The 25300-nt window shown below is 49.8% G+C and overlaps 6 protein-coding genes across 6 annotated transcripts; all 6 read right to left on the reverse strand.

Annotated features, from left to right (window-relative positions):
* Window positions 1–669: 669 nt before the first annotated feature.
* Window positions 670–5550, reverse strand: LTR84_002803 (uncharacterized protein; the record flags this gene model as incomplete). Its single annotated transcript, XM_064846403.1, has 3 exons — window positions 670–1243; window positions 1315–1817; window positions 1873–5550. 3 exons carry the CDS (start codon window positions 5548–5550, stop codon window positions 670–672), a joined length of 4755 nt encoding a protein of 1584 aa, XP_064706013.1.
* Window positions 5551–8828: 3278 nt separating this feature from the next.
* On the reverse strand, window positions 8829–11715 carry LTR84_002804 (uncharacterized protein; the record flags this gene model as incomplete). The annotated part of the gene is made up of 2 exons (XM_064846404.1): window positions 8829–10522; window positions 10611–11715. 2 exons carry the CDS (start codon window positions 11713–11715, stop codon window positions 8829–8831), a joined length of 2799 nt encoding a protein of 932 aa, XP_064706014.1.
* A 757-nt stretch (window positions 11716–12472) lies between these two features.
* Window positions 12473–13483, reverse strand: LTR84_002805 (uncharacterized protein; the record flags this gene model as incomplete). Its single annotated transcript, XM_064846405.1, has 1 exon — window positions 12473–13483. One exon carries the CDS (start codon window positions 13481–13483, stop codon window positions 12473–12475), a length of 1011 nt encoding a protein of 336 aa, XP_064706015.1.
* Window positions 13484–14490: 1007 nt separating this feature from the next.
* Window positions 14491–19255, reverse strand: LTR84_002806 (uncharacterized protein; the record flags this gene model as incomplete). The annotated part of the gene is made up of 3 exons (XM_064846406.1): window positions 14491–16913; window positions 16967–19150; window positions 19204–19255. 3 exons carry the CDS (start codon window positions 19253–19255, stop codon window positions 14491–14493), a joined length of 4659 nt encoding a protein of 1552 aa, XP_064706016.1.
* Window positions 19256–20594: 1339 nt separating this feature from the next.
* Window positions 20595–22207, reverse strand: LTR84_002807 (uncharacterized protein; the record flags this gene model as incomplete). Its single annotated transcript, XM_064846407.1, has 4 exons — window positions 20595–21051; window positions 21108–21760; window positions 21808–22019; window positions 22078–22207. 4 exons carry the CDS (start codon window positions 22205–22207, stop codon window positions 20595–20597), a joined length of 1452 nt encoding a protein of 483 aa, XP_064706017.1.
* A 1528-nt stretch (window positions 22208–23735) lies between these two features.
* Window positions 23736–25087, reverse strand: LTR84_002808 (uncharacterized protein; the record flags this gene model as incomplete). The annotated part of the gene is made up of 2 exons (XM_064846408.1): window positions 23736–24745; window positions 24799–25087. 2 exons carry the CDS (start codon window positions 25085–25087, stop codon window positions 23736–23738), a joined length of 1299 nt encoding a protein of 432 aa, XP_064706018.1.
* Between the last annotated feature and the right edge of the window lie 213 nt (window positions 25088–25300).

Below are 25300 nucleotides of genomic sequence, written 5' to 3' on the forward strand. Positions count from 1 at the left end.
CTCTATCTTCCATTCTCGTCAGCAAGCCCGACCGCCGAGTTTTAAAACAACAGCATCCATGATGAAATAGACCACCTGCATCGAGCTGAGTAAATAGCCTCAGCCTTCGCCCGGGATTCCTCGGAGATTTTATTCGTACTTGGGTATTTCTACTGCAACTTTGTGTCCATCGAGTGAAGTTTTTGTCTCCCTATGAGTTCTGGATCTATTTTGGTTTGACTTAATCCTTTGATTTTTTCTGTAACCTCCCACACCTAGTGTGTGTTTAAGTCTATCTATCAATAATAATGATCCTTCATCCGCTGCTCCGTCTATAAAAACCTGGTATGTGGAGTGGAATGGCAAAAGGGATGTTTGTCCCCCACAATGAACAAAAACGATGTCCCAATCACAACATGTGACGGATATTATGTGACATGATTCGATGATGTACAAGTTCCCCAACAGATGTCCTGTGACTATCAAAAAAAGTATAAGGTAAACCAAAAGACGCCGTGATGATGGTGATGATGCCGTGGTGTCCTGGATCCAGGATTTCGAAACGCTGATAAATAGAAAAGGAAAAGATCCATGTCGTGCGGGATGTTGTTGTGATTAACTGTGAATGATGCGAAGGGTTGACGAGATGGAGAGAGACATTAGTGTGTCAAGCAAGAGATATGGGCGACCTCAACGGACAGCTGCGTGGTCTTTCTCAATCACCGTCTCAGACTCCACCTCACAAGCATGTGTGGCCGAATGAGAGGTGGTGAGCACAGGTTCAACCGAGGGGCCGGACTCGATGTCCTTCTCTTCGCGTTGGATGGTGCTGGTGGGCACGAGGACGCTGCCGTCCCTGCTGCCCGAGGGACTGCCCGTCTCCTCTTTTTTACCCTTGCCTCTGTTCTTGGGAACTCGGCCGAGCCAGTAGAAGAAGACGGCGGCGGCAATGTTGAAGATGATGTACGCCCAGATGATTCCCCAGTTACGCCATTGGTATTGAGGGTGCGAGCTGACGGCCGCGAGGAAAGTGTTGGTCTCGCTGATCTGGCAGTACGAGCAGTCGTCTGTTGCGTCGCCGTTGAGCACGTAGCCTCCTGTTGCGTTGATGTATGGTGCCAGGTAGTCGGCGCAGGTTTGCCCGGCTTCCGATGGGTTGAAGTGCAGGTATTCGTTCTCGGCGCATATGACGTTCGTGCCAGAAACGGCGACCGAAAGCATGCCGTCTATCAGGTAGGTGAAGGGGCTGACTCGGTACATGAAGCTTTTTGGATTGTTAGTGGCTGATCGAGGGAGGAAAGGGAAAGGGACAGGAGGGTGGGATCATCAACTTACATCCAAAATCCGGGAAGGGAAGAAGGTCCGGCCAAAACACCGCAGAATACCAATGACAGCATGAATGCCAAATTGGCGATGTTGGCACCAGTCTCGGCAGTATCAACAGCTGCGATTGCCATGTGCGCGAAAGTCGAAGTGAAGAGCAAGAATGAAAGGATATACAAGAACATCAGTGCGCCACGCTCATGGACACTGTCTGTCGGCTCGGCGTTGTTGTATAGTCCAATGGGATAGTACCAGGTAAGAAAGAGGAGCAGAGCGCACAGAGCCGACCATGGGAGCTCAACTACGATGTTGCTCATCATGAAGGCTTTCCAGGAATAGGCCTTTGAGGGGCGTTCACGAACTTCGTACAAGGAGCGTTGTGTGACGAAGAGCGGCATGATTTGCTGTACCAGTTGACCGAAAATGGTCATCAACATGAAAATTCCGAACATTTGGTTCTGTAGGCCTTGTTGCGTATTGCGGGCTTTGAAGAATGAGAAACCGATGAAAAGACCCTGAGAAGATATATTAGTATCCATGCATGAGAATGGTTAGCTTCTTTCAACTTACAGAGAAAACAACCAGAGATAGCTTGCTGTAGATATAAGAAGGTGTACGCCAGTATTGTGTGAAGACCCGTTTCTGGACCTCCCATTGTTGTTGCCAGAACGGTGCGGCAAATTCTCGGTAGCTGGACTTGTCCGCACTGTTGGAAGTCGCTCGCTCAAGCTTGCAACGATCATGCTTCATCTGTGAAAGTTCGGCATGGACTTCCTTACGTTCGGGAGAGTTTCGCCAAGTGTCGACCCAATCAATATCGGTATGAGAGCCCGGTGCAGCTCCGATAACTTCCAACATCCATTCTGCGGGATTGGCTTCAGGAGGGCACGGATGTCCACCATTACGCTCAAAGTAGCTAGTCAAAATGTGGGAGGATTCACCAACAGGTCCGAAATAGACAGTCTTGCCACCAGAAGCCAGGAAGAGCAGTCGGTCGAAGCGCTGGAAAAGCATTGCCGAAGGTTGATGGATTGTGCACAAGATGGCTTGACCGTTGTTCTTCAACTTCTCGAGAAGATCAAGAATAGACCAGGAAGTTTGCGAGTCGAGACCGGAGGTAGGTTCGTCCAAGAAGAGCAAGAGTTGAGGCTTAGCAGCTAGTTCGACACCGATGGTAAGACGTTTTCGCTGTTCAACGTTGAGACCTTCACCAGGGACACCTACGACAGCATCGGCGTATTCAGTCATATCGAGAAGCTTGATCACCTCGTTCACATACGAAATTTTCTCCTTCCGAGGAATATGGGCTGGTTGACGCAACAAGGCGCTGAATTCCAGGGCTTCTCGAACGGTTGACGTCTCCAGATGGAGATCCTGCTGTTGTACGTAACCGGTCTTGCGCTGAAACGATTCGTCTCTTTGTTGTCCGTCAACCAACATTTCTCCTGAAATTACTCCCATGGTAACACGGGTGGCTAGGACATCAAGCAATGTTGTTTTGCCAGCACCAGAAACACCCATCAGTCCAGTCAAGGTACCAGGTTTGACCCATCCATCGACGTGGTCTAGGAGCCTTCTTTCACCACCTTTGACCTTGATATCGTAACAAACATTCTTCCACTGGAAGATGGCAGTCTGCTTTTGAATGATGCTCGAGATTTGTTCAAGATCGTTATGTCTTTCGGCTCCTACGGCGCGCCCGGTTGCGCCAGATTCAGCATCTTCCGGGTGGTCTTTCAGACCGGCTGGTTTATGTCCGCGACGGAATACCAAAACTTCACCCTTGGACTTCTTTGCGGAGACGAGTTCGGCTGCAACCAGGTACGTGATCATGAGACCAATCATAAACACGATCAATAAACCGAAATTCCGCCACCTATGCGAAGCATAGTACTGATAGGTGGTATTGATGTAGTCGTCACCGTTCACGAAAGACTGACCAGGTCGAGATCCAGGGGTGTTGCACACGTGCGCCAATCCGGATAGACCACTATAGCCGGGTCCGCTTGGAACGTATACCGCACAATCGTAGTTTTGGCCTGAAAATTCATTGATCATTAAAGCTTCAAAGCCGTATGCAACGGGGTCCAAATAATTGATCCAGCGGGCCCATCCCTGCATGTAGCTGACGGGAATAGCGAATCCAGTGTAGATCACAATGGCAAGGATCAAGATGGCTGCTGGTGCTAGAGCTTGACTGAGGGTTCTTGACACAGAGGCAATGGTTCGGAACAACATACTCATGACCAGGGTCAAAAAGAAGGAGATCAAGACGAAGAAAAAGAAAGGTCCTGGTTCTCTTCTCAAATTGGTCATGAAGTATAGCGTGAGGTTGAAGACGATACTGTTCAGAATCTTGTAAGGCATATCCGTCAACATCGACGCGAATGCTTCTGCCGAAGGATGATAAAGAGCATATCGCTGGTGTTTTTCGACAATTGGTCTCTGTGCATAGAGAGTGAGGATCTCCAAGGCACTACCGAACGCGTTCATCAGGATTGCAAAGAAAAGTAGGGCGCCGCGGGAGTAGAAAGAGTTTGTTGTCTTATCAAGGTTGTAGAAGATGGAGGAAATGACCAATGCCATGATGGTGTTTGCAAACAATTGTACGAATGTGATTGTAGGATCCGCCAACAGTCTGCGGAACCCGCGCCAGAGGCAGAGTCGTACCTGTTGGTAGTAGGAGAGGGTATATGGCGATGCGACACGCTGTCTCTTAGCTTGCTGTAAGCGTCTTGACTCCTTGAATCTGGAAAGACCTTCTCCGCCCAGCGGATGCTCCTGGTCGAATTGTTCAATATCTCGCAGGAGCTGTGCATGCTCGGGGCTGTCCTTCCAGGCTTTAGCAAATTCGTCTGGTGTGCGTGGCACTCTATTCTCGAAACCTTCGCGGACGATGCGTTCCTCTGGACTTGTCATAGAGGTCAAAAAGTCGGCAGTTGTTTGTCGATCAGGACATTGGAATCCCATGTTGACGAAAAACGCTTTGGCGTCCTCTTTCTTTCCAAAATATATTTGACGTCCCTCGTAAAGCACAAGAGCCTTGTCGAAGATGTCATAGGCACTTTGTGGTGCTTGGTAGATAGCAACAGCGGCAGTGGCGTTGAGGACATCAGCGGAGATGCGTAGACCCTTCACAAATTCAATTGCATTGGCACTGTCCAAGCCACGAGTACTATTGTCCCAGCACTGTAGAGGTGATTGATTTAACATTGCTTCGGCAATACTGACACGCTTTCGCTCACCACCAGAGACGCCTCGGATGTAATCGTTGCCAACTTGAGTGTTGAATGTATGGCGAATGCCTAGGGTTGCCATAATGACATCCCTCATATGTGCAGCGTATGTCTCTATCGACACCCCACCAGGGAGGAATCTCGGGGCTCTTGCACGGGCTGCAAAGTAGAGAGTCTCAGCCACGGTCAACTGAGGAAAGTGAACATCAAGTTCTGCCGTATAGATCGCTTCGCCTCGGAAGTGCTTGTGCATGTCCGCATAGCTGATGCCCTGATAATTAATGTAGGAGTCTTGCTCAATATTGAAACCGTGCGTTTCACCAGCGATTGTCTTTAGAAATGTGGAACAACCTGAGCCTGGGGGTCCAAGGACAACAAGCATTTCTCCCGGAAGAACGAGACCATCGAAATTCCGCAGGATATCAATCCGTCGCTGGCCAGTACCCATAAGTCTTCGAGCCATTCCGACAACTTCTAGCATTACGTTACCGACGGATTTTTGATAATCGGTTGCTGCACCAAAGCCATAGGCACTTAAATTTCGGAATGCAAACCCAGCAGTCCTGGCGAGAAAACGGTCATCTTCCGACTGTAGCTTGAACATGGACTTGACCCATGCTCGAGATCGAAAGTTGTCTGAACTGGGATCTAGAGCTGAGTCTGCCTCTGCCTCGAATGGGCTGGCATTCACTGAGAAGTTTGACGTCCGCGAGAACTGTCTGGCCAGATATTTGATACGCTCAGCTCCCTCTTCGTCGGTGCTGCTGGCAGACTCGGGCTTGTTGGAAGGTAGTGCTGCATCGTTTCGACTTGCTGTTTTGTCGTCAGATGTTGCTGACATTTCTTGGTTGTCAGTAGAACGTTTCGGTTTCGTCGACTGAGAGTGCGATCGAGTTCGGAATGGCACGCTAGATTGATCTGCTTCACTAGGTCGTCTTTGTCCCAGTACCCCAGGGCCACTTGTATTTATACTTTTATCGTAATTGGATGTAAAGGTCCCCACGAGAGACATATCTGCCCGTGATGGAAGAAGAAGCAGAAGGTAAAGATGGGTGGAGGAACAAAAATCTTAGATTAGAACGACAGGCATGAGAAGATATAACCTTCGGAAAGTAAATGACCTTCGGAGAGTAAATGAATGACGCCACAGCGCGAGCTTTTTGAGGCCCAGGAGGTATAAGGCTCACTCAGTTACCTCGTCCAATGAATACAGAGGCTTGGAAAGAAGACGATATGTAGGAGGAAACGTTACATGAACAGATCCGGAGTCATTTGTTGTTACTCTGGCGCCTATGAAAGATCAATCGCACGGAGCGGAGAGAAAAAGGACAAGTCCTGCTTGAATTGTTGACGATGCCGGGATAGGCAAACCGAGCATCCACCCACCATCGCAAAGTTGTGCTTCGACTGAGTGGGGGACACAGGGCACCCCTTCTCCGGGAAGACTGAACCTCCAGTTTCCAGTTACGAGCATATTTTCTTCCATGAACACGGCTCGGAACCTGGAGGGGCAAACAGTCACATGCACAAAGCTCGTTTATGCAATCGGGTCGGAGTTCACAGGTTGCATAAATGCCTCGCCTCTTTGGCTCGCTTGGCATTTCGTTATTGTCACTTGGCAGATTGCATTCAGGCTTTGATGAAGTAGATTACGAGGTAGTCTGCTAGTTACTCAGTACCATGAGCATGAATGCTTGCACAGCCTATCTGCAACAGAAGAGCATACGTAGGTATTCGCGTTCTGTGATACAGAGTCTTGACCCGAGTTACGGGTGTCTTGCCAGCCTATTCCTACCACGAGATTGCGAGTACAGATAGCCCTCAGCTCAAAGGCTGTAGAACCCGACTCGACTTCGTTGTGGGACCTTGGTCGTGGTCGGGCATGATTTCGCACTTTTTAGCCGTGCCCTGTCGCCCCCTTCATAGATTTTGTGGCACCAGCCAAGGGACTTTTAGGGGCCTTGGGCTAGTCTTAGGCAGTGTCCCACGCCCGGATATCAGCAATCTTGCGGAGACCAAACTCGACTAGGAAGTGTCGCAAGATGTCGCATTCGTATTTTGTGCTCATGACTCCAGGGGCAGGTACTCCCTAACGCCGCAGCCTTATGATACGACCCTGCATTGCGCCTGGCAATATGCCCACCGTGTTCCCTGAGACGAAAACTTGCTGGTCATTCTTCACGATAATGCCACGGGTTCTATAATTGAACATCGCAAGCCATTTCCTCATTCTTCGACATTGTGTTCATGGAAGTCTGTTTCTACATAGTACCTAGGTATGTTGAAAAATAAGAACATGCTCCGAATACGATGACCACATAGAGCACACTGTAACATTGAGATTCAGGAATTACGGACCACTGTGAACTCTAAGAATGTAAGAACAGTGTATCCGTAGAATTCTGCGTTGCACAGATCAACGAGATCTACTCGGGAGCTTCGGTATCCGTCAATGACAGTGTTTTCAGGCTGATGTTCGGGATAAGATTCCTGCCCAAGAGAACCATGCAAGACCTTAATTGCTCCTGTTGCATGTGCCAGACAGCTCGATGGAGAGTATACCCGTAGTTTTTACTCTCAAGTCTCAAAGCACAAATACACGTGGATATGCTCGTCCGGCTCGTCCGTCTAGCAATGACCCAGTTAAAATTATGCCCATCACGGGCCACGCCTCTTCTGGAAATGGCTTGCGCTCCCGCTACCTTTTGCCTTTCAACATTCGTAAACTATTCCATAAAATGCCCTAATGCTTACTCAACATACTTCGTATCTGCCCAAGGCATTCGCCCTCCTCGTATCGCTCTCGCCTTTGCCTGCCGAGCCTGAGACGTCCACGGTCTTCCAATATCCACCACATGTCTGGATACATGTACCACTTGTTGCAAGGGTGAGACCGAAACTCAATTTTGTAGAGTTGTTGTTAATAACAAGTCAACATGCTCCAAGATCTTCTGCCGGAGGCCGTCGTCATTATGCCAAGTGGGAGGGCGCTTCGCACATGGTGAGTCAGTGAGGACCGTCGGTGACTGAGAATCTGAAACAGAGTTTCCAAAGCATGATCCTCATCGTCATAGGACGTCGCCACTGATAAAATGTTTCATGAAAACTTTTCGATTTGGATGATCGCGAAGATCTAGATCATTAGCCTCCGATCATGATCAGATAAGCAATGGCCCTCTAGCAAGGCACCGACAAGGGCCTTGCGTAATTCACAAGAAGCTGCAACGATTGTGTTGGTTCCCACCAGGAAATGCTACGGCATCTCATCAGACACTTGTGTCAAGAACACGCCATCAGATTTCGAATTCATAAAGACCGAGACCCCTGCCACAAAAATTTCGTACAAATCTGTAGCTATTGTGAAATCTGCTGCTACCCCGGTACTAAGTATGCCAGACATAGCTGATGGTGTCCTGGTATCCCTTCAAATTATTATAGGCAGTATGCAGAGAATGCATGTATGCTGTCCATGTCTGTTGTATGCCAGTACTAGCATCATGGACAGCGGTCTATCTCGGTAGTTGATACTCGGGTATTTCAGTCCGTGCAAGCACAATCATACAGGTGCTAGTATCAACTAGAGTTCACTCTTGAGAGTGCTTTATCCACGAATAGCAAGCCATTCATCGTTATTTCATTAGCCGGCAACACGGCCAGACACAGTCCCGAGAACTTTTATACCGGTATCCATTTTAGTATCATAACTCACGGGTATATGGTGGACGGTTCATGCTACACTATATTGCCAGTTCCACATACGGTGTCCTCCTGTATCATAATTTTTAAAATGAGTTGTCCTCCACTTTCCTCTGGATTTCCTCTATGGACCATCGAGACATGTGGTAACCTAGTAGGAAGTAAGACATTATTGATTGCACAACTTGTGGGCGCGCTCACGATTTAGGCTTACCGTTCTCCTAGTAGCCATAACCAATTTGTCTTGGGGCATTGCGCGTTCTCTGATCGGCTTCCACTATCCCGTGTGGCATGTCGAAAGCCTTATTGCACAATTCGCGGCCTGTCTCCTTATGGCCCTGTTCTTGTTATTGGTATCATCCATCCACCTCAGTCAGTTCTCTTTAATTCTCCAGGCCTAGCTTCACCAACTACTTGTGGTCTTCTTTTCACATTTCGTGTTAAGTGGGCGCTGCAATTCAAGTATCTAGCGCAATTCGCAGTTCCCTATATGGAGAGAATGATCTCAGAGTCTGCAATCTAATATCAGGTTCATCGTTTCTCCAGAGGCTTAGTCCCATTCATGGGCATGCGGCGTCTTCGTTATGATTCCCATCAAGGGGCTGGCTCTGGAAAGTCGCATGACAGGAAAATGTGCCGATCATGTTGCTTCTCCTGGTCTGGATCACTCTGCTGTTTGGATCGAAGCTGTGTGTGACAGTCTCCACAAAGTTCGTGGTCGTCGCAGAAGCAGCAAATGAATCTCTTCGTCTCGGCCGTCAATGGTACACGACATCTGTGGCAAGAGAGCGGGAATGATTTTGAAGGTCTGAAAGGAATCCCAAATGGCTCCCCAGCATCATGAGCGCCTTCTGGAGAGCCTTCATCATCCACATCTTCGTCTGATGATTGAAGGCTTGCGACAGCGGCATCGTCCGTGGGTGGGGTGGGTGGACTTTCGTTTAATCCAGGTGGTGATGCTGCACTTGCTATTGACAAGCACTTGCTTTGAAGCCTGTCCAAGTCATCTTTTGCTTCGAGCGTTGACCAATGGTCTTGGCCGAAAAGTTGTCGGCAGCTCTCATGAACACGCTGGTACATGGCTGCGGCTGAAGTGTACGCTCCCTTCTGCTCATAGATCATGCCAAGCTTAGATGCAGTTCTACGACTGAAGGCGTGATCATTGTCGATGGACATGTCGAAACCCTCCAGTGCTCGCTCGAATTGCCTAGCAGCCTCGTCAAGCTTGTCCTGTGCCATGTAGCATTCTGCGAGTGCCATCATTGCCCAAAATGTGTTCACATCTTGTGGTCCGTAGCTCTGCTCGCACCCAGTCAGGGACCAGAGGTACATCTGCTCTGCTTCTTGGAACTGGTCGAGATCGAGATAAAGAATTCCCAGGTTATGGACTGGGTCCAGAGTGCTCGTGTGATATGGGCCCAGAGTTCGTGCACGTCCGTACGTTGCAATTTTGATCAGGTCCTCTGCCTCGGCGAAGTTCCCCAGGTCTTTTTGAAAGAGACCGACCATGCTGCAGGCGTAAAGGAAAGTCTCGTGCGCTTCACCCAGATGTTCTTGAGACCATAGTAGAGCACGGGTCATGAGCGGCATAGCCTCCTGAATTCGTCCTACATCATGAAGGATTTGACCCAATCCAGTCAACGCATCACAACGATCTTCATTCAGCTCGCCGTGTATCAACACATCATACAACAGCGGGTGCGTGAGCCTTATCACATGTGACGCATGTCGTGATAGAGCTTGATCGTAGTCGGTTGCCCATATTGAGAAGCCTGATGCCGCCACAGTGCACTTCGCGGCACCCCAGACATCCGCGTCAACAATAGTTTGGTTCAGGCTTGAAAGCGTCCAATCATGAACGCACGGATGTAAACGATAGCCTCGATGAGTAGTTTCGATTAAAGAGTAGTCTCGGAGTTTAGCCATCGAACGGTCAAACGTCGCCTTGTTCTGTCGAATGTCCCCCAAGATTGGCCAAACATTGGGGTCTCCTCCTGATAATAGTTCATAGTATATGTTCTCGTTGCTGAAATAGGCTGAAATCCGTAATAACTCAACCGCGGGATCGTCCTGATTCTTAAGTTTCTCGACTGACATATTCCAAGTTGTGAACAAGGTACGATCCCCATATTCGAATAAGCTCTCCGCTTCATTTTTGACCCAGTTTTCTTTGTACTCCTTCAGATACTCCTGTATGGTGCACGTCGTGCGCTCCAGAAAGGAAGCCGCTGAAGTAAGGGCAAGCGGAAGACCATCCAAGCGACGAACTAACTCCTTCGCATCATCATCTGTGCCACACAAAAATTAATTTTGTTCATGCTCTAGGCCATGAACCGTGTTTACAGCCAAGGTCGACAGTACAGGGAGTCTTCTTACCTGTGGTGATAAGTCGGCCAGAGCGTACAGAAAGCATCTCCAACCCTTGCTCAAGAGTCTCAAGTTTTCGAAGTGGCAATTGCTTAGCAAAATGAAGTGTCCGAGCTCGAGTTGTTATCAGGATTGAGCCTTGGGATCGATAGGGGAAATACTCTCGTACGTCAAGAGCCGAAGGGTCGTTGTCGGTTGGCATTTTTGGGTTGTCTAAATTGTCCAAGATCAGCAGCCAATTTCGGTTTTTGGGCTGAGAGAGCCACTGTCGGAGTTCTCGAATAATATCATCCTCGTCTGTCTTTGATCTCAACTTGCTCTCCTGAGCTGATAGGACAATGTTCGCTACGCTTAGAAGGTCTGCGCGTAGTGACGACTCGTCTTGAGCATTCAGCCAAAAAATGGATGAGTACAAATCTTGGTGAGTTACTGCATATTCAATGCACAACTGAGTCTTTCCCATACCACCCATGCCGACGACGGCGACGATAGATTGCCTTTGTGAGTCAGGCTTCAACATGTTACTGAGCTGTTTCAACTCCAGCTCCCGCCCGACAAAATTACCCTCTGCCAGGTGAGGTGCACCCCCTAGATTTAGTCCATGTTGAAAATCTAGGACTTCCGGTACATCGATAAATGTGGTTCCCGACAATCTTCGAGCAGACCTTGTTGAGTTATCGTGGATTTGGGTGGTCTGAAAGAAGGTCAACAGGTTCACATTCTGTAGTAATTGCGCGCTGGCTGTCTGAATTCTTTTGTCGTATCGCAAACTCTGGAGCGCAAGGACTCGTTTCTCAAAGGAAGAAGAGGTCTTGGAAGGAATGGTTTTTGAGAGAACCTCATTGATATTGTGGATCAATTCCATGGTACGATCCACGATCGCCTGGAGCGCCTTCTGCTCATCACTGCTGAGCCCATTCTCGCTAATACGGCGGGACAGTCTCTGTAAGGTCGCTGTCGTGAGAGGCAGTTGAACACAAATATTCCGAAACACATCAGGCACCTCTTTGGTTGTTGTCACGAAATCATGGAGGCGGTCAAGGAGGTTTGAACTGAAATCGACGAGTTGTATGATGGAGGATAGCAGGCCAATCACAGCCACTGCTTCGGCCATGTCCAGGTTACAGTGCGAGACTATTGCCTCCCACGTTACTCTTTGGGTTGTGCTTTGATCATTGCGATTGCCATGCTCGATAATCCTGAAAAATCGTCTCTAGGGACTTAAGATGGCCACGTTAGACTTTTGTTGATTGAGGCTGTGTGCTGTTCAGTCTTGAGGATTTGGGCGGTGGGGGGGCCTAAAAGAGCCCCGTCCCCTAAGCCTCGCGCCTGGGGCCGAGAGCGAACGGAGCCTCAAACCCGCTCGCCTGTCCGTTTCATCGAGTTTTAGAAAGGAGGATTAGTTAGTTTGATTGCCTGACATCTGTTCTACAAAATTCTGTCTCGGAGACAAATTCCACGGCACAGTTCCAATGAAACTTTCTCATCGAGCAGTCGAGATAGAAGCGATTACATACGAAGGGAGAAGCACAACCCTGTTGAAGAAAGTCTCGATCATACTCGCATTCTCGGCTTTAGGTATGGCACCTTATGTAGAGAAATTATCTATTGCAAGTGAAAGGGTGGTAGGCCTCACTGGAGACTTACAGATTACGCCCCCAGGACATCAATGCCTTTGCAATAATACAATATGCATTGATCAGGTCAGAGTTAATGAATCGCAGATTCTCACTCTTGAGGAGCCATTGATGGAGCAAGCATACGAACCTCCTGGTCCAAATTCATGACCTATCCAGTACCACGACGCTACCCACGGAAACAGCAATGCTTGCTAACCAAAAACAGCCGTAATCAGTCGAGCAGCACAGAGTCTACAGTTTCGAGATCCTCTCAAACTCGTTGAGTGTATACTCGATAACCTTCTTCCCCGCGTCCTGATCCTTCAACTTCTTCAACTCGGCATTACCAGACGCGACACTCGAATTTCCCTGAACCAGATACACGCCGCTTCCTTTGCTGCCATTGCTGCCCTCCTGGATCAAGGTCCCCTCACCCGTGGCACCGGGCTGCAGCTTGCGGAAGCGTCCGTTGGTGGCCGCGAAGAGCACCCTCTCTCCAGCCTCACGTGGCGTATATCCGACCAGCCAGAAAACGGCCTTGAGCACGTTGTTGAATAGGAAAGTCAGCGGGGCCGGTCCGCCGACCGCCTGGAGCCCCGTGCTGACCAGGCCCGGGTAGATGTGGATGAAGACGATTTTCTCGTTCTCCTTCTGCTTCGACAGCTCCTCGAATGCCAGCGTGGTCAGACTGCTGCTCGCGCCGGCGGCGTAGAAAACGCCGTATTTCTCGGGCTTGGTCATGCCCAGATCCTCGAGATCCAGCGGGCCTTCCTGTCCGGATGCTAGCACCGAGATGACTCGTGGACTGGGTGCCTTGCGCAACAACGGCAGCAGCGTGATTATGAAGCGGAAGCGCGAATGATAGCGGATTGCCGTCACTTTGTCGAGCCCCTCGGTACTATACTCTGGCTTGGAGCTGAAACTGATGAAGCCTTGTGACGTGACGAGTAGATCGAGGTGGTCAGCCTGTGCGGCGATTTGCTCTGCGGCCTTCTGTGCATCCTTGACGAGGGTCAAGTCATTGGCGACGATGGGTATCAGCTTTGCATTGGCGTTGAGCGTTTGAGCTGTTTCGATCAGGCTATTGAGGCGCGACTCTCCGCGGCCGACAATGTAGATGGTGGGTGAGCTGCTGTATCGCAATAAGGCCAGCAGTGCTTCGTATCCAATCCCGGCAGTGCCACCGACAAATGCGGCGATTGGACTGCTCCCGCCAGAGGCTAGGGATTCATTGTTCAACTTGATATCTGAGTATGACACCATCCCTGTGACTTTCCTCCAATGATAAGGCTATTGTTGTGTGATGGATCCTGACTCTACTATATCTGTTATATTCTCAAGTGTCGTGTGTGTAGAAGTTGTCAGGTCCCGAGTACAGGAAGTGGTGCTGCTGAGTTATTTGGATTTATGATCTGGTTTACCAGACGACTTAATTGTTCAAAGTATATTTGTATGGAAGAACCACAGACTGAACGATGTGTCCATCGACTAGATATATCCTGACCGTTTCCAGGTCAAGATTTCAAATCAACGAGATACGTGAGTAGATGTACACACAGAACTCTATTGCCTAACGCCGACCAGGAGACTAATGCTCGAGGGAAGCATCGTGGGCTATCTAAAATTGGGTTTTGATGAGGTGATGTCTCATGGCTCGGTATCTCGCGATCCCCCACACTTGCACCATGCGAACATGGCATGACATAATTGAGGACAAGCATGGAGGGAAGAACTCCCGACTAGTAAGCTTGCCACCAATTATGATCAAGCCCTGCTACCAGCCTCGTCCAGCCTCATGCCGGACTCGGTGTCTGGGAGCTCCGAAGTATTGGGTTGGCTTTGGCTCGCTTAGTGATCAAAAACCCCGCATATACAGTGATATAATTCACAGGTTACGCCGGAGTGGTCTTAGGATTCATTTATCCAGGTGAATGCGAGATGGCTGAGAGCCTTTTTTAGAGACTGTTCCAAGTGTCGTGAAACAGCCTAGGGCACAGGAGAGCACAAGCCATGAGCAGCACTTATGCTTTGGGATACCCTGGACATGCTAAATAGCGAGTTATGGATACCGAAGTCAAGCTAAATGCCTATGCAGCCGTGTCCGGGTCGAGGGAAAGTGTATATCATATGCGCCTATCCGAGATTGGGTGTTGACTGGCTGCAACATGACATTCGTACTGGCAATCGATCAAACGTCCATCTAGCTTCTTTCCACAACTAACGCCCGCACTCCATACCACATGCTAGACGAAGCACTCCAGAGAACTGCTCTACTTCTTTCTGATCAGTTTTCCAAGCTTTTCCACGGCACCGGTCAAATATCCCATTCCAAATCCCCACTTCTTCACCCTAACAGTATAGATGAAGAAATAAACCAAAGCCCAATTTGAGAAAACAAAGACCAAGAAGATACCGAAATCCCTCCACTTCTCGTCGCCGCGGATGTTCAGGGTCGAGAGGTACTCATCGCCCGTGGCGTAAGGACAGTACGCACAAGTACCGTTGTTCGTCGTCGAGACGTATCCCATGCCGCTGGTTCGGACGAAGTCGCTCGCGTAGGAATCACACGTCTGGCCTGGGGGAGCATTGAAGAGCGTGCTCTCGCCCTGTGCACATTCGATCGTGAGACCACGGACAGTCGCTGCGAGCACGCCGTTGATCCACCATGTGCTCGGGTTGACCCAATACATCCAATACCGCCAAAACACGGGGAGTTGGGCGTAAGGGCGAACGATACCGTTGAAAATACTCACGGTGACAAAGAAGAACGGCAATACGTTTGAAATGACGGTAAAACTGGGAGCGAATGCGCATATCCACTGGCCCCAGCTCGACATAAAGAAGTAAAACAACATGGTCATTAGAAACATATACCCAGCGGTACTGCTATCGCGGGGCATGTTGGTTGGATAGTACCACAGCAGCCAGTAAACGATGGAGGATATGATGGCCATAGGGACCTCGGCAACAACTTGGGCTGTGCAGAAGGCGAACCACCCGTAGATGCGACTCGGGTGTTCTCTTGCCTCCCACAGAGCGCGATTCTGGTAGAACTTCGGAACCACGCCGTTGACGATGGTGGGCGGGATGAGCAGAATGAGGAAGGGCGTGAAGAGACGTGATTGAAGCGAGGCGACGCTGTTGTCGAGGTTGTAGAAGGTGAAACCGTTGAATATACCGATCACCACACTCACGAAGAGCTTGCCGTACAGGTATGATGGATCCCGCCAGTATTGGCGGAAGGTTCGTTTCGTGACCTCCAAGGTTTGGGCGGCGATCGGGGCGGCAAAGGCGTATTGTGCGGTGGTTTTCATGGGCACTTTGGATCGGGCATCCTTGATCCGTTGGATCTCCTCGAGCATATCGGTATTGTTTTGTGAAGCTAACCACTCCTTGTTCCAATTCACCCGCTTGCCATCTCGCTTGGCGCCTCCTTTGGCGGCAGTTTCGAGGATGAATTCAGCGACATTCTTGTTCGGTGGGCATTGTGTACCTCTTTGGGCAAAGTAGTCAATTATGGCGGAGCCATTATCGCCTACAGGACCGAAGTAGAAAGGGTTCCCGCCAGGATTGAGTGCAAGCACCATGTCGAACTGTTGGATGAGCATCGAAGACGGCTGATGAATCGTACAAATAATCGCCTGTCCAGATTTTGAGAGCTTCTTCAGGAATCGGATGATCGAGAATGCTGACTGAGAGTCAAGACCGCTGGTTGGTTCGTCGAGGAAGAGGAGTAATTCTGGTTTCGCGGCCAGTTCCACGCCAATCGTCAGTCTCTTCCGCTGCTCGACGCCCAAAGAGCCGATAATGGCGTCCTGAATATCTTGTAACTCCAGCAACTCAATGATCTTATTGACATAGTCGACCTTCTCTTGTTTTGGGACCTTCCGATCTTGTCTGAGAATAGCAGAGAACTCAAGGGCTTCACGAACTGTGGCGGTCTCATCATGGAGATCCATTTGTTCGCAGAAACCTGTACCACGTTGGAATTCCACCCCGAGCTTCTTACCATCGACAAGCATGTCGCCAGAAACGGTACCGAGAGTTTGTCTTTGCGAGAGGGTGTTGAGCAAAGTAGTCTTGCCTGCGCCACTGGCACCCATAAGGGCGATCATCATTCCTGGCTTAACGTAACCATTCACCCCGTTAAGTAGTTTCCTCTTTCCGCCTTGGTAAGGCACTTCATATTCGACGTTTTCCCAGGTAAAGACACTCTTGCCTTGAGTAAGGTCATCAACAACGGCATCATCTGCACCCTCAAGGGTATCCGATGATGCACCAGGGCTTGGGTCTGTCGGAGAAGATGCTTTTTCTTCATCTGTTGGCTTTTTCTCCTCGTTCACCATTTGCTTAGCCTTTTTAGTCTTCTTGAAAACCAATGCGCCACCGCCACCACCAGCAAACGAGAAGACTTCGGAGGCCACGGCAGTGATTAGGACGTATAGTGCCGTGAAAGCAAGCAGAACTCCGAGGTTTCGCCAAAGATGGGAGCGTGAATAGCCAAACGAGGTTTCGATATATGCATCACCACTGACAGTATTGCTCCCAAGAGTTGAGCCGGTCAATGCACATCCTTGATAAGCCGGATCAACGTCCGGCCCTTGTGGTACTAGATTAGATGGCGAGCAGTTCATGATTCGACCAGAGAATTCGTTTGATAGAACAGCTTCGTACGCATAGGAGACGGGATTGACTGCAAGGTATTTGTTAGTCACAGTGTCAAAAGACAAAGTCAAATTGACTTACCATAATATAGCCAGCCAAACCAAATCACATCGCTCGTAAGTGTACGCTTTGGGATAGTATAACCAACAAAGATTATCAGAAGATTGAGTGCTATACCACTGAAGCGGACCGCATCGTCGATTGTCGGACTCAACGAGGCGAACATGCGATAAAGCGCTGTGATACATATCGTGCTGACGTAGACGAAAAGCAGATTGATGAAAAATTTGCTCGCCTGGACATCCAACTCCGCCATGAAGTACAGAATAATGGTGAAGACAACGGCCTGGACCGCCAAAACAGGTAAGTCGAGGAGGACTCGCGCAATGACGACGGCACTGGGGCGGTAGAACGCGTAGTCACGATGTCTCGCAACAACGACGCGACCACTGATCGCGCGCATCAATTCCGTGAGCTGCAGCCAACCCAGGAACAAAATGGCAAAGAAGAGCGCACCCCCACGGGGGAACGCGCCATCGGTCTCGAGACTTTCGCCGTAGAAAAGCGAACCAACAATGAGACCGTTGGCAATGATGATGAACGTCTTGGTGTACAGTGTTGTCTTATCGCCCCAGAACAGCCAGAATTCACGCAGTGTGCATGCAAGCACTTGACGCCAGAAGGAGACAGTGTAGCTCGAGCCGCTGGAGATGAGTTTGCTGTTGCTCTTTTGTTCTTCGACAGCTTCTTGGAAGCGACGGGTATCCTGGCAGTCAGTTTTCTCTAAGTCGCCTTCATAGCTCTGGACGTCAACGATGGCATGTTTGTAGATATCGGATCTGCGGAAGGCGGCTTCCAATTCTTCGGCAGTTTTGGGCGTCGAAGCTTCCTTGCCGGACTGGAATTGTCGTTCATTGGCGTCCCCAACGGAGGTCAGGAAGTCGGCTGTGGTTTGTCTGTCAGGCGCTTTGAATCCGAGATCGATGAAATACTGCCGTGCGAGTTTGGCAGGTCCTTGGTAGATCATACGGCCTTCTTCGATTACCAAAACTTTATCCATCAAGTCATAAATGCCCTCCCCAGCTTGATAAAGCGTCACAATCGTAGTTCGATTGGAGATATCGGTCATGACTCTCAACGACTTGGCATAGTCTAGTGCGGTCGAAGCATCGAGTCCCCGAGTCGAATTGTCCCAACAAACAACGGTTGACTTGGTGGCCAACGTCTCGGCAATACCGACACGTTTGCGCTCCCCTCCAGAGACACCTCTGACATACTCGTTGCCAACGAGTGTTCCCTTCGTGTGAGAGATGCCAAAAATCTTTAAGAGCGCGTCAATAATGATGGGGATACTGTTCTCTTCGTGCTTCCGAGTTTTGTTCATCAATGCGAACCTCAAAGTCTGCCAGACAGTCAAGTTGGGCAGGTGTTGATCGTCTTCGGGGTTGTAATTGACCTCGCCCCGATATCGCTTTCGCTGCTCTTCGGCAGAGATACCTCCATAGTGTACTTCTCCTTCCACTCCTGCAAAAGTATCGCGTTGATTGGCAAGGACCTTGAGGAATGTTGAGCAACCTGCACCTGGACGACCCAACACCAACATCATCTCTCCATCCCGTACGGCACCAGTGAAGTCGTGAATGAGATCTCTTGTCGCTGGCAGCCGCCCGAATTTCAATGAAGGTACAAACCGAGTGACCAGGTGATACAAATCAGGACCAAAAGTCCCCAAAATGGCCTCCGGTAAAGTCTTGGTGAATGTTGCTTGGGCGCCCACCCCTTTCACAGTCAGATTCTTATATGTGACACCGACCTTCTTCGTTGGGCCACCAGCATCTGTACGCTTTTCGAAATGGCCGTTCTTGAGGAAATCACCCAAATCGACGTCATCTTCGTCATCATCTTCAGAATCGTGCCCTTCTTCTTCATCAAAAGTGGATGCCGTGGCCACGCTCTCTGCTCTCATAGAACGAGTTCTTTTTCTCGCAAGGGATGTGCGTGTCCGGACTCTGGATGCCAGACTAGGTCGTCTGTTTGACTCACGAGTGGCCGTCCGGTGCATGCTCAACTTGCTCAGTTCTAGCCTCATCTCGTCAAAGTCTGCCATGGCATCGTCCCGATCGAGAGGTCCACCAACATCTCGTTCGCCCCAGGTCCCATCCCGTTCATGGCTGTGACCTCTTTCTGGTGTCGAGCCTTCCGCAGGACTGGTCTCATCAGAGTTGTCTTCAGTCGGTTGTATGTTATGTAAGTTCAATGGAGGGACTGGCTGGGTTAGTCCATCTTGCAGTATAGGTGGCGGTCGGACGAATACTTACGATCTGGGCCATACCGGCGCCCAAACATCTCCCTGGAATGTTGATTGAACATCTTGATAGGCCTGTCAGTGCCGGTACCAGGGGGAACTGAAACCTGTAGCTTCTATGGCACGTCACTTGAAAAGTGGAAGTCCTTATGTTAGGTGGCTTCCCGGCTCTCAAAGACTGGCGGTGGGGTGGGGATTTCCCGGTCGAAATCGTCCAAGGGATATCAACAAAGCACGCCGAAGTGTGAGACGTAGCTATCAAGTGGAAGGGAAGTGGGAAAAGAGGAAGCTAACAACCCGCTAGGCGGAAGAAACGGTATCAACAGGAAGGAAAAAGGTCAACAAAAGATTCAATGATGAGGCAGAGAAAAACAATATTACCCGAAAAAGGTATGCAGGGTCGGAGATGGCGGACACTGTCGATCGTCCGCTAGCATATCTATGTATTTCTAAGCTTGGCTGGGAATAGGTCTTAAGAGACTAAGAGCCCGGATCTTGGTGGAGGTCACTTTTTCCACGCCTGTTACTGATTGAAGGATGTCAAGCCTCGAGAACCCCGTAGGAGATAACGTCAGGGGCGGAGAGATACTAGCCATTTCTCCCAGTCATGACGGATCCTCATTGTGTTGAGACAGGATCTTTAGAATACGTCAGTGGGCCGGAGTTTAGCAAAGCCTAAACCGCGTTTGTGTGGGTCGAAGCTCGACGTCGTTTTTGATGGCGATGAATTGGCAGAAGTTCGGCTACTGAACAAACTTGGAGACTCATTGTCGGTCAAGGGGCCTGCTTTCGGCGGCCGGTCTCACGAATTCGAGCCCGGCATGGAAGTCGGTACAGTACGTCTTACTGATCATGTTCAATCCCAGCTCACCCACTACTAGGATCTTGGGTAATGGCCTCGACGGACTTGTGGAATTGAAATGGATGAGTGCCGTGTTGACAAAATTTTCCTCAACGCCGGCTGCAGGTCAGCTAAATGCCAAGAAGCACGTATCTGGTTAGACAAATCGGTTACATTGCCTTTAACAGACAAGCTCACCCACAACGTGACCGGGATGACTTCCCACGGAGCCTCCAGTGACTAATCGAGATATGAGTACGCTCGTTCCAGGGTCAAACTATGGATCAGCTGGGTAAGCTCATTCTGCACAAGATTGAAAACTTGATTATCATTACTTTTTGGGTAGGTGTACCAGTGCACTAATGTGCACTATGCAATGCAGCAGTGGTATCTGCAGCACGTGCAAGCTCTATTTGAACATCTCATCCATCCATCTGGGATCCCAGTTCTCATCAAGTGCCCTGCCTGAAATACATCTTTGAACTCGTGTATGAAGGACGCTCCAATCATGCTTTTATCATTGACCTTGACCAACAACGCCCACGCTTGATAGTGACTGTGTATCATAGCAAAGCCACAGCCCCGGCACAAACTGCAAGAAGCGCAATCATCATGCCCAAAAATCCCTGGTCGTACATTGATAGGGGCTTGGAGACGGTTCTACCTGCTGCTGCTTCAGAAGTCGCCGAGCTAGCACTGCTGGAAGAAGTAGTCGAAGGATTGCCTGTCGAGCTGTAAGTAACACTGATCTGCGATGTTTGGGTCTCCACAGAGATGGTGCCTTTTGGCACGTTCTCCGGCATACCTGGTGTGACACCAGCCACGCCGATCGTGGGCAATGGTGCGTCGGGGATCACGTTCCATCCTCCTTCAGTTGAAGCCGGGCAACGAGGGACAACCGCTGTGAATGTGGCTTGGTACTCGGCAGAATTGACACCAGTGGGATTCAAGGTCTTCCATACTTGTTGAAGATTATTGAAATCGGGTTGGACTGGTGTAGGAACGCCTTGGCGAGTGAACCTGTGCACTGTTAGCCCGCTTGAACCTGACTCATGGGAGTGGTCCACGAATTTTACCCTTGAACAATGATGGATCCTTCCTGAACACTAGAATCTAGTTGTGGTCCGTAAGACACCAGCCCATATTGGTTCATTTCTTGTATCCATTCATAGATGATGGCACCTGACCAGGTGTCCGACATATTGGGACCAAAGATAGCGTTCTGATCATTGAAAGTACGAGGAGGAACAGTGTTGCATCCGTCCTCTGAGAAGAAGATTGGTACAGGGTAGTTGTTGGCATCTGCTTGCAAGGACACATAACCAGAGGTCTCAAAGGTCGGAGTTGATCCACACCACTCGTAGCTGTTCAAAGCATAGAAATCGAGGCGTTCCACAGGATTTTCCCGGCAAACCAAGTAGTTCTGGAGCATAGGTCGAAGTGCACCAGTATCTGTGGCTGAATAACCAATGGGGATCTTGCGGTAGCCTTTGGCAGCGATGTAGTTCTTCAAATCAACAGCGGCTGACAGCAGGTATGGAGCAGCCGGGGCATCCTCCACTGAGACTTTGTCAGCTACAGGAACCCCAATTGAACGTATAAATAACGTACCAACGTTGAGAACCTCATTTCCGACGAGGAAGCCCCCAGTGTTGGGATATTGCTGAAAGTTATCAACAACCGCACGGTATGATTCCGACTTGTTCTCTGTCCAAGATGACTCAGAACCCTGCTTTGGTCAATTATGGGCATGGCTCGGGTCAGATGTCTCCTTACAAGGCGGATGTATGTCTTGAAGCTATCGCAATCGACAAAGAGATAAATGCCAACAGCCGCAAAAGCGTTCATGCATCCACTATGGTCTGCGGTCGGATCGACATGGTAGACGCGTATGGCATTGGCCCCGAGCTGTTGCATGAGATTGGCATCAAGCTGACATTGAGTGGTGTTCACGAGCGGATCGTCTTCAACCAATTGGTAGGCGACACCTAGCAGGTTTAGGTCAATGAAAAGGCCTTGACAACACCATGGATCATGTAGCCATACCTTTAAGACGGAACTGGTTACCGTCACTGGTGAAGAACTTGGCACCGACCACTGATAAAGGCAAGATGGCATTGACTGTGGCGCACATAGCAGCCAAGATGAGGAGGATGGGAGTGATTTGGGGAGCCATTGTGATAGGTCACAGCATAAGATGGCTTTTTTCAAGTTCTTTGTAAACAGTGCGCACCACTGAAGACCTCTGATGATGCTTGGATGGAGTTGAGAGCGAGCCGTCGATGTTGAGGTAGTGGAAAAGAGTACTCAGCATGAAACAGCTAATTGTTGAGGAAAGAATATGAGCGATAGAAGACAGGGTCGCATGCCACTGAAGAAGATCCTCTGGCAATGACAAGTTTTGCTCAATTCGTGAACCACAACAGTGACAGGAGTTTGAGGCAGTGAAAAGAAGTGAAATCTCCCTTTAGTCCTGCACTGGCAACGAGCAGTTGGGTCTGATAAGGGAAAGTGCGACTGACGCCGAGAAGACAGTAAACGAGAGAAAAGAGCAGCCCTTGGTCGTGGTCGCCGAGCAAGAACGACGAACAAGCAGTAACAGTATCTACAAGAGAAGAGGAAAGCACGCGACCGCGACGCTCAAACAAGCAAGAAGAAGCAGGTCATTGTCGTCACCAAAAATCCGTGAGCTGCACGCGTTGAGTATGGAAGCAGCAACGCCGTAGTTAGTTAGTGAGGATTGTCACTCACATGTGCCCGGTGGCAAGGCAATCATGGCCTCTGGCATACGGGGCGGTCTACGTTCCCGGCCGTCTTGACCAGGGAAGGCGCCATTACGGATAAGAGGAAAACTCAACCAAGCGGGCGCGCCATGATGCAAGTCCAGGCAGATATGGCTTTTTGGAACAACCGGTTTTTGACTTACCCATGACATCGATCAAGTGGCTAACTGAGCTAGGTGCAAGTGTCGGCGCAGTGGTTGCAAGAAATCTCGCCAAAGTAAAGCTAACAAAGTTGGGGAATCAAAAAATGGCAAGTGGATCGTGAACGGGAATGGCTCAGTTGAGTTTGCGGGCGAGTTGTTGGTTATTAAGCCCCGAGATAAGGGACGCTTCGGTGTGCTTCAGAGGGTTATCGTGCTTAAGCTACCCGGAGGCCTATGCCTATTCTGGTGCCCGAGGACCAGGGCTCCCGCCCATTAGCTGCTACTTCACACAGCGTCTGCACACAACATCTGAACTGCAGATCCGTGTCCACACCATCATCATCACCACCACCACATGTTTATCTCCGGAGAATATTTATATTAATTTGCTACTCTGGCTATGCTGCCTATATATTAGGCAGGCTCAACGTGTGAACACTAACCCTTCGTACTATTAAAGCTCGCAGGAGCCGATGCTCATTCATCAATATACAAGCAAAGCCATGTAGTATCCCAATGATGAATGATACTCTGGAATCAGGCAAGAATGCCAAAAAGCACAAGCAAAAAATCTCAAATGATTTCCTTTTGCTGGGTATCACGTGTCTCGTCAACCATCTTGTACTGTCGCAAAACTCATGCTGATGCCCTATGCCCATGTCACAACGCCTTGCTGCTGTATTCTTGCCCCCGCCCCACCTTCTTTTCGCGCTGGAAATCAAACTGCTCCTACTGTTGAATGATGCAAGTTATGGTCCTGTGGCCCAGGTTGCTCGTCCTACACAATGGACCGTCGGATGACAAAAACCCCCACTTCGATCCCAACCTCTCCTGCCGGCTCCCGACTCGTTCGTATGCCGTCCACCACTTCTCGGGCCAACATGCCTGGCGTGGTTTCGATTTGACCAACACGGGATGGCATTCGCCCTCCAGCCTTGTGATAATCCACCAGGTTCTGGCGAAGCCGGGGTGTTTCTTGCTCAAGATACCATTCTCTCCACACGTTCCGGTTCAGTGCCACCTCGGCCGTTTCGGCGTGTACGACCTCGTAGCGACTTTGTATGCCTCGGGCAGGGGCTCGCTGGCTGAGAGCTTGGCACATTTGTCGTACAGCATCTCGCAGCTCGGAAAACTCCTTCATGCTATCCAGTGATGCCATGCGTCCCAAGTCCACTGCGATGTCGACAAAGAGGTGGTTCAGGAGGACGAATTGTCGAAGAAAAGGTTCGATAATCGGCCCTATATAGTTTTTCGCGAAAGTCATCCCTCCGGTTTTAGTCGGGAAGACTAGGAGTAACGACCCGTCATTCGCAGACAGTTCAAGTAATCTGTCCGCGAGATACGACTTTCTGCTCATTGTAAAGAAATCGTGGACTTCCTGGGCAGTTGTCGGTGGGATGTATCTTTCCAGAATTGTCATCTGTATGCTGCTCGGCGCAGCAATGATGTTACTTGGCCGGGGACTCACGATCGTCGATACCGTGCTCTGAGCATGGTAAGCGGGTACAACGGCTGCATGCGTAAATATAGTCTGATCCTCAAAGTAGCCATCGCTCGAATGGTGAGTGTTGGGAGTTGCGGGAGGCGAGGCGGGAACTTCGTCCATACTAATGACCTGCGAGACAGCGTGGGTGATGGTTATGTATGGTGGCAACAGAAAATGACCTTGTAATACCTCCACCACCTTCTCGAAGACTAGTTTGACGCCTGCTTTCTTTGCCTGGGGTGGCAAAGCCTGAACAACCATCTGGATATTTTGCTGCTTGTTTGGATCGCCCAAAGATGAAACTATACATTTTATTAGTGAACACGCAAGCGATTCCACTCCTCAGGGGGCATACCAAGCTTCTGACACGCTCTCCCCAGCCAGAGAGGCATGTTTGATTCGTCTGATGACATATTCGAAGGTGCCGGCAATTGTATCTCTGAAGGTCTGGTGTTGGGCGGTGATCGGGACTGTTCTTGGACATGACTCCCGCTCCCACTTCCTTGCTCGTTTACCGGAACAGTGCTAATACTATCGGCGGTATCTGCTTGGACAGTTGTACCCCATTTGAAAGCGTCAATGTCTTCTGGTGGAGTGAGCAGTGGTTGAATTCCAGAAGGATAGTGAAAATATGATGCATCCATGTGAGACGTCAATGGCCACGATTGAGTATGAGATAACCGAGTGGAATCTGAATGCGCGCCATAGCTGGACCGCGCACCTCCATCTGTGTTCCTCTGCGGTAGTCCAACGCCATTCCTCAACCCTTGTTGCAGATTATTCTGCTCCGATTGGAACCTCGGCCTGCTATACTCCTCAAAGGCAGGAAGTTGCATTGTTGGTCGTTGGACGTGACC

Source organism: Exophiala bonariae (genome assembly GCF_035927105.1).
Source record: "Exophiala bonariae strain CCFEE 5792 chromosome Unknown scaffold_14, whole genome shotgun sequence".
NCBI classification, from domain to species: domain Eukaryota; kingdom Fungi; phylum Ascomycota; class Eurotiomycetes; order Chaetothyriales; family Herpotrichiellaceae; genus Exophiala; species Exophiala bonariae.